Source organism: Botryllus schlosseri, chromosome 16 (assembly GCF_051294905.1).
Source record: "Botryllus schlosseri isolate E-star chromosome 16, Bs_hap1, whole genome shotgun sequence".
Lineage (NCBI taxonomy): Eukaryota > Metazoa > Chordata > Ascidiacea > Stolidobranchia > Styelidae > Botryllus > Botryllus schlosseri.
The window spans coordinates 11334775-11344082 of record NC_137251.1 but is presented as its reverse complement, the minus strand read 5'-3'; the positions used below and the strand labels follow the sequence as shown (position 1 = coordinate 11344082).

The following is a 9308-nucleotide window of genomic DNA, read 5'->3' as shown; positions in this document are numbered from 1 at the left end:
CAATAAACCGTTCCAGATGGCAGGGTTATTGTAACCAAGTCACAAGGCTCCGAGTCACAAGTCAATCTCACTTTGACCGTTTTGTCGAGTCGAGTCATTTTCAATTCACCACTGAGTCAAGTCCGAGTCCAAGTAAGCGAACAGAGGGTCGAGTCCGAGTCCAAGTCATTGTGTTGGCTGCTCATTTTCCAGTTAAAGTCTTGTTAAGCCCATTTTTTATAACTCTGTTTGGTGATATCGAATGCTGGTTCGCATTTATAATAGCCTACTTTAATTTTCCTCACTCTTAGCTGTTTCTGGTCGCATTTCAAGTAGGCCTACCTGTATCAATAGACGTAATACCAATAGTTTGATTACTTTACTATTCTTCGAAATTACAATGAAATGTAAGTCTCGGCTGTCTTAGGGTTACCATACGTCTCAAGAGGATTTGTCCTCTTTTTTGACTTTTTTGAAAGTGTCCTCGGAGGACGCCCTTTTGTCCTCTTTTTTGAGATTTTGTCCGCTTTTTTGAAAATTTAGGTCAGATTTAGAGCAAATTGCGAGTGATATGCCGTAAATTAGGACAGAAGTGACGCTCCGGCGGGTATTTCGGAGTGAAAAACGGGGATTTTAGGTCTGGGCGGAAGAAAGACCTTTTTTTTAGTCATCCACCTAGCAATGCGGAAAGAAAAACGGTATTTTGAGCTCTGAGCGGAAAAGATCAGGGTTGTAATGACTCGAGTCATGACTCGACTCGAGTTACGATTTTCTGATGACTCGACTTGACTCGAGTCATTTTCTCAAAATAAGGAAATTACTCGACTCGACTCGAGTCAATCTGTGTTTTGACTCGACTTGGACTCGAGTCATTGCGCATGACTCGAGCCAATTAAGTCATATGACTCGAGACGGAGACGGCCAAGACCGATATTTCATTGTAATTTCGAAGAATACTAAAGTAACTACACTATTGGGATTTCTTCTATTGGTGCTGGTACTTGAAAATGCGACCAGCAACTGCTAAAAGTGAGGAAAATTAGAATATTATAAATGCGAACCAATCGATATCACCAAACAGAGCTGTAAAAGTAGGGTTGAACACAGGAAACTGAGCAGTCAACACAATGACTTGGACTCGACTCGAGTCATAATACCGTGACTCGGACTCGATCCTCTTTCCGCTGACTTGGACTAGGACTTGACTCGGTGGTGAGTTGAAAATGACTCGACTTGACTTGAGTCAAAACTATAAAACTGAGATTGACTTGTGACTCGGTGCCTTGTGACTTGGTTACAACCCTGGAAAAGATGACCTTTTTTTTAGTCAACCGATCACAAAGTGGGAAAAAGAATTCTTCTCTGGTTTTGCAAGACTCAAATTTCTGAAAAAGTGTCCTCTTTTTAGATTTCCAAAATATGGTAAGCCTAGGCTGTCTGAGTCTCGAGTCACATGACTTGATTCGAGTCATGCGCAATGACTCGAGTCCAAGTCGAGTGAATACACAGATTGACTCGAGTCGAGTCGAGTTATTTCAGTAGTTTGAGAAAATGACTCGAGTCAGATCGAGTCATCAGAAAATCGTGACTCGAGTCATTACAACCCTGCCAGACGTTCCACTGATATTGCTTCCGTGCACGGAGATTACATTCAAAATAAATAAATTATAACTTCAAATATCGACGAATTGTTGATTTATTCAAGATGTTACATGGTTTAGATCGCTCAGTAGGGTTATCCCTGGTTTATCCACTGTACAAATGATAAACACCCTCAGCCAATCGATATTATTCAAGCGTCGGTGGTCAAATTTCAATTTGACGCAACAGCGCCATCACTTGACGTCACTACTGTGTTGTTGGTTTTCCTTTACCGCGGAAATTTGTAACAACTTAGGTAGATGCCTGTTCAAGATGACAAGTAATTTTAGGGAATATTCAAGGTATCTTTCATTGTGTGAGAGTGAATTATGATCAAATGATGGATTCAACCGAAGATTATGATGCTACTTTACCATTGGACATGGATAGAAGCAGGTAAAATGTCATCTACCGTACATCGCTCATACTCATATGGCGTCACAGCGTCCAGCTGGCACGTATAACCCTGTATTGCCGTACCGCTAACGGTACAAGTACTGATCGACTGCGCAGTGCATTTTTAATTGGTTTCGATATTTCCTATGATGCTTGAAAAATGAATGTAATTCAGCCTAGCCAATATGTTTGGTTCTATAACGATATTAACCGTTGAATTTTAAGTCTGGCTTCCATATTTATCTTGAAAACTTTACATTTGTGGAGTTTACTCGTTAAGTCGGCGTCAAAAAAAATTTGTCCGCTGATGCATACGAAACTCAGATGATATGTGGGATGAAAATATTGGTGCAACTGAAAATAGTCAAAATACTATGTCTCCTTACAAAATACATCGTAGCTCTTTATTGTAGCAAGACGGTCAGTATTATTATAACCATGGTTACAGCCAGAAGGCATTAGCATGCAATGTTCGCTAACGTACCAGCCACCAGTCATCTACCATATACTCATATAGATGCTACTGTATGCCTGTTTACCTGTACGGAATCGGTGTCCTGTGCTCACACTGTTTTATTTTATTACTATTGTTTATTAAACTACTTCAACTTGGAAAATCGTCGCTGCTCACCTGATATATCAGGAAAAACGTACCGAGATTGCAGTAGGGACGGTATGTACTTATTCGATAGCGTACCAGTAGTAGTCATTATGAAACAAAACATAGGATGACAGAAACACTTTATTTTAAGCCTACTGGAACGATTTTTTGTGCAGCTTATTTTTAGAACTACAGTAAGTCGTAATTTTCGAGTTTCTGTATTTCTTTATATGTATTGTTACCAATTACCAGTTTATGCAGTTACCACCTTATGATAGAAATTAAACTGTTCTTTCTAGCTTCATTTTGTTATATTATCGATTGTGGTGGGACTGAATCTACTTGTTTCGCTACGGCAGAAAGTTCAAGAACGAGAAGACACACAATTATTTATTGGTTGACAGAAAGCGGTCAGTCTCAGTACGTACACGTGAACCTGGTGGTTCAAGTCGCGAGGTCGCTTCATCCGATTGGTCTTCATGGAATCGTTGACCTGTGCTCACACAATTCTTTATTTTTATGCAATTACTTTAAACTGGAAAATCATCGCTGCTAACCTGTTATATTAGGCAAAACGTACTGAGATTCCGGTTGGGCCGATTGAAAGTTCTGTACTACATATGGAACCCTTTCGAGTTCAACAACCTATGTGGTCCAAAGTTCCACATTGTCATTCAGTTGAGAGAGACAAATTGCGACAACGGTCATTTCATTTCAATACATCATTTCGGATACACTTGATGAACCACTTTTTGCTGTGTCCGTGCCCTGTGTGCATTCTGCTCATTCTTACTTGTTCTACGATGATTGATAAAGTTTCACACTGCTGATAGTGTCATTGATAGTGTCTACTTAAATGTTTCAGATCATGAAATGTTCAACGAGTACGACATAGTGATACTGTTCTGTATAACAAATGTCATATATAATGTCATACACAACCTACATAATGTCGTATACAGTAAGACAGATGAAAAGTTGTAACAAAAATTAAACTCTCTGCCTCTTCCAACACCCCCTGCAGTTACTCACAGTCAGAGTATTATAACAACTCCACTGCAAAGGGTATTGCTAACTGCCAAATCCTGTGTTCCCTTCACGAGTATTCATGGTGTATGTGGCCAGCACTCTACCATCCATACTCGGAATGACTTTTTGAATCGTAGTTGCTAATCCATTCATTTGTCAGAGGCGGTCTTGAAGTATAGCGGTAGCCCGAGTAAAGTTTCTAAATTGCACTAGTCTGCAATGATATAGACCAGTGAGTTCGCAAAACATTTTCAGGTAGTCCGCGAAACATGTTTTTTGTGAAATGATGTATTAACTAATTTGTAATTTTCTAAATTAGGAAAATCGCGAGACATGACCCACATCCAACAGAATGGCCTTGTGAGATGAAATGTCATACCGCGCAAATTCATTTTAATTGCCAATAGCTTACTCTGATACACACTTCTTTCTGTTTAGAGATGTTTCATTGTGGTTTATGGAATAAATAATCAGTTGAGTGGCAAGTTCAATCATGGTGAATTCGAAATGTTTGCAAAACATTTTGGATTTGTAGTTGTGTCGCAAATTGATAAACAGTCGTTACTCGTTTGAAATAGAAATTCCTGAAGTTTTTTCTAATCTGTCCAGAAAATGGGATCAAAACCTCCTCACGGCATCCATTTTCTCCTGCGATATAGCCTACATATCACCACTATTCCAGAATAACTTCAAGATGAGCTGCTGGATAGAAATGACTAGGCTGGTTGTGATATGTTCATTAAAAAAACTGTTTCACAATCATTCGCCTCCACCGGATTTTTGGCACTCGTTCGTATCAAATTGAAGGCGCAGATTTTCAAGACACCACCACATATTGCAAGATAGGCAACTGCAGAATTCTCTTGGAAATGATAAAAGTCCGCCCAATTTGTAGGCCTACCTATTATAAATGTTATGAACGAAAAAGATAATCTTGTCGCTGTTAATCACAAGCCTACAGTTAGTATTTGCACAGCACAGATGACGATTGCACAATAATGGAGCTCGATTCAACTGAAACTAGAGGGGGCTTGCAGCGACGAAAGGTCGATAACCACAAATATAAACCTTTCTTCGGACTTCACAAAGATGCAACCTCAGTCAAGCGTTGGAATTTTCATCTATTTAAAAGTTAGATTAGTATTAGAATCTTAGCTATAGTTCCATTTTTTATATTAGGCTAGAATCAGAATTATATCTGAAGTCTTTTTTTCTCTAATTAAATTCGAATTAGAAATTGAATCAAGTACAGTCAGTATCAAACCATAGTTCATTCTTCCAAGCGAGAGAATGGCAAATATCTGTGCACTAAGCTTGGCTCACACTACAGGCTACAGTTCTATAGCATTTTCAGGAAAACCAATATTAAGATTAGAATTGAAATTGGACCCTAGAAACCTTTCACATTTGATTAGAATTATCGCGAAGAAACATTTCACAAATTGATTTAGAATTAGATTACCGGCATTTCGCTCCAATTAGGCAACTATAATTATCTAGTTGTCCAAGTGCGCTTCAGACTCGTTTCTTCAAACTACTGCGCGCTAACGCTATTTCCGATTTTAATCGCTCACATTCGCTTGACATCCGTATGAAGTCGCCAGGCCATCGCCGCTTTTCTCGCCCTGCACCACCGCTGGTGTCAGAAGAAGTCGGGCGCTATTCATCTTTGTCGCGGTTGCGGTTTCCATCTACCGCGCGCCAATGTGGATCGCGACTGGTGTCGCAATTCTCGTTTCCCGTCAGCGCTGAGATTGTCGAAGCTCAAATGTTGAAATGTAAATCATCGCCGTTGTTGGAATGTATCTTTTGCCTTTTTAATGACTCTACGCTACCAACCTGCCGTAATTAGCAAATACCGCGTTTGCTCTGAATTCGATTCTGTCATAGCGGAGGAGTAAATAACCAATAAGTTCATCAACCTGTGCCCAGCCGCCCACACTGTATAATGAGTAGTGATTCGCTGTCTAACGACACGAGCGTTATGACATCTAGTTGTGACTGATATTCTCTACAGCAAAGTTCCATATGACTTGTTACCGTACGGTTGCACTGCACGCACACGCGCAAATGTTGCATTAGCTATCAAAATTTGACCGTTTCCTTCTGCGTCTCGCCGATCGGGATTGCCTGCTACACCTTAGTTAACGTTAGGCATAGTGATGCGATTTGAGCCCGTATGCCCGACGCCAAAATCCAATCTGCTGCAGATTACGCGAGGCTTTGCTGATTAGATTGCGAGCCTTTGTTGGCGGCCTGACGTGTGATCGATGTTTCGCGCACTTTTTGACCGCCCGCGTAACCTCGGTGCGAATACATTGTTCGGACGAGGTGAGGAAGAGATTAGCAGCTGTTGCTAATGCAGCGGTTTAAAGCTACCTATGCCGCATGCCTGCGAACCAAGATGCGCGCACGGGAAAAACAAAACTAACCGCAACCCGATGGCTAGCCGAGTGGGAATTGCTTGATCATTCGTGTCTGTTGATCTCGCCGAAGGTAGAATAGATGCGATATCTTCGCAATGCGTAGTTAGGCTACTGAAACGCGCGACACTTGTACATAGGCTACCGATCATCACATATAATCGCTCTTCACTGCTGTATTAAAGCAAGTCCGTCGGATACGTTGACAATGCGTTGTTTGTAATCGACAGGTAGGTCAGCGTTGTTGTTCCGAATCCGTGATTTTACTTTTCACATCCTGGTGCGAAATCGCATCACATTTTATTACGACCGATATATCTTTTAGCTGTTTCATTTGCTAGGTTGACTTACGTGACGCCTACGTTAAAATCCTCGTTCGGTTGGTAAACTCGGTCGTTTGTATACTAGAATTGCCGGCGCGGTACTGAACTTATCTCCAACAATACATGACGTTCAAATACCCGCGGGCATTGAGAATTATTCTGAGGACTGCTCACTGGGCTTTTCGTATCAGAGATAATGACTGTTTTACAATTATAGTTACTTTTAATGGTCGTAAGTAGCGGTTATTAGGGTATGTGTGGTCACTACAAGATACTGAATAAAGTTGCTATGGTTCATACTTAGTAGTATGGTATAGGTGTTATATGTGAAACCAGTACAGTATATATTAAGCAATAGAATAAGGTGAGCATTTTACGTTGTATTGAACATTTGTAGGACGCAACCAAGTGTTGTGTTATTATATATCATTTTAATTTACCAGTTTTCTCATCAAATATGGATGGTTCTACACTTGTACTGTTATAGTCACATTACAATTATGCAATAAAAAGTATGTCAAGGTGTGATTAGGTTCATATGAATTTTTAGGAAAGATGTTTCAATAACAAATGATAAAACTGGGTTGGACATTGAATGTGGTCTTGTCTATTGTCCCTACAAAAGTACCCAGCCTGCATTGTTCGAATCTTAAAGCAAGCTAAGTGCGACTTCTTTTATCTAGTCAAGACTACTTGAAAGAAATGGTGACATTATTCATGTGGGACTTGTTATGTATGTCTTGCGCTCTTCAGATTATATAAGAGTACCAATACTTGAAACTGTTGTGTGCCAAGTTATAAATGTTATGAAGTGATTTACAATACGCGGTATTTGTCACGTAAATAACCAATATTAACTAAGTAGTATTGGGTGAGTTCAAATTTGTCATTGGGCTCAAGAATTTCATTTTTATGAAGGCAAACACAGTACATTTGTTAGATATGTTGAAGTTGAAGGCTTAGATATGTTATTTTAGTCAAGTTGTTGTTTTTTGTAGTACATGGTTGGTGTCTTGATCTCTTATTAAGTTATCCTATAATTTATATTTAGCCTACTTGGCTATGTTTTGAGTGATATTATAGTGCTGGTACTGGAATAGCATTTGTTATATGATTTTTTATAATTTACATTAATGTGGAAGCATGTCTTGATAACTTAATTTTTGCTAAATTGATAATGAGCATAAAATGTCACTACAAAGTTGGGATTACGAAAAAGGGCTTGTTATTGTATGGATAGATTATTCACTTGTATATTAGTGATTGGCATATGTGATATGTGATTCTGTGTTGAACAAGTAGAGAGATCAACAAATGATGGTGTAATTACAGGAAATGTTCGTATTTAAGCTGTAAAGACTTTGTACTGTAGTCCCATCTTGTTAAGTGGCTTTTAACAGATAACACTTACTGGTGTTTAAAAGCGTAGGGGTGTATGTGCAATGTTCATGGTGTCTGTGTAATTTAGCATTTTGATTTCATATGATCGGATTAACACGTCCTTTTTTGGGCAGTATCAACATTACAAGATTCGATGACCACACGACAGTTGGACTATCATCTACGATGAGTGATCCAGGCCAAGCGCAAATGGCGAACGGTTATTGTAAGAAATCACAGCGTTTTGATAATCCACGACTCTGACGTTTAATTGCCATTGCTTCGTTACAGTATTATCTATCCCAGATGGTAGAATGTCACCGAGTAGTAGCAGAACAATGAAAGACTTTGCCACCGTAAGTAAATTTTGTTTGGCAATTGTTATCAGCAATTTAAAGAATTGTGTGTTGGTAATCATGTTCGTTTTCAGCTATCTAGTCGATAGATGTTATTTTCAACAGACCTAACCTCATTATAGTACTGTAGGAATATTGATTTGTGTTTAATCATGCAAGGGATGTTCATTATTAAAGTAGCTCCTGTAAACCATTCGAAAGCGCCAGTTGGGAATTACCCTTACTCACACTTTTTCTCATGGAGCTTCCTTTTTAATCAGTTCACTGCGGAATGCTGAGCATGTTTGCGGAATGGTTGATTTGCTCTTGAAATGGCATTAGCTTTGTAAACAGGCGTGTCTTGATCATTTTCTGCTAGTGGCGATTGGTGTCGATTTAGGGACATGTTGGATTACTGGGCAAATATGATCGGATGATAAAATCAACACTTGAATATCTATACTCAAACAGTGCGCGACACCTAATCGAGTCGTGAATGCTAGCTGAAAGCAATTAATTTGTCATCCATCCCTGATTAGAGCTAAGTCTTGATTGCAATCTATTTTTCAGCAAATATCCGACTTGAAAAAGGAAAACTTCAGTCTTAAGCTCAGGATTTTTCACATGGAAGAACGCATGCAAGAAGGCTTTAACAATGACAATGAACATGTATTCAAAACGGTAGGCAACTCATAGTGTCATAAGTAGTGAATTAAGCATAGTACAAAACTTACAACAGGCATATTTACCGGCAAAGGAATCATTGTGGAGTCGTCTATCGCAAGATTACTATACCTGCAGTAACATAAGCTTAATTTCTCATGAAATGATGAAATGAAAAATGCCGTTTAAAAGTAATATATCAGCCATCATTTCACTACTGATTGCTTGATAATCACTACTAATTACTTGATGATAATAATTAATAGTGTGGGTATCAAGGGCTGATAGACTAACTAGTGTTTGGAAATTCATATGCAAATAATTTTTTCATGGTCTAGACATGAAAAGACCCATATATCAATTACTTATTAAAAAAGCGATCAACATACTAGCTCCACCTCCAAGCTCTGAAGTAGTTTGAGTGCATTGCGTGTCAGTGTCCTCATTATAATGAGTTCATTGAGTGGCACACCTCTATGGGAACAATGGCGCGGCCTCCATTGTGTTAATTTGGTAATGCGTTGCATCTAGTTGAATT

General features: G+C 39.1%; 1 protein-coding gene and 1 long non-coding RNA gene across 8 annotated transcripts in view; one reads left to right on the top strand and one right to left on the bottom strand.

Annotated features, from left to right (window-relative positions):
• LOC145459490 (uncharacterized) overlaps positions 1–9308 on the bottom strand; it is a 45737-nt gene that overhangs the window by 26918 nt on the left and 9511 nt on the right. The gene's annotated exons all lie outside the window — the stretch shown is intronic.
• Positions 1856–9308, top strand: part of LOC145459471 (uncharacterized) — a 39660-nt gene continuing 32207 nt past the window's right edge. For 5 of the 7 annotated variants that reach the window (XM_080338107.1, XM_080338109.1, XM_080338108.1 and 2 more), the window contains exons 1-4: positions 1856–2016; positions 7907–7998; positions 8064–8128; positions 8678–8788. In XM_080338107.1, the coding sequence (XP_080194233.1) occupies positions 1958–2016; positions 7907–7998; positions 8064–8128; positions 8678–8788 (327 nt within the window). In that variant the 5' untranslated portion in view covers positions 1856–1957. Of the gene's footprint in view, positions 2017–6139; positions 6300–6594; positions 6757–7906; positions 7999–8063; positions 8129–8677; positions 8789–9308 lie in introns of those variants that run through there. The other 2 variants (XM_080338111.1, XM_080338112.1) reach the window with 2 other exon arrangements.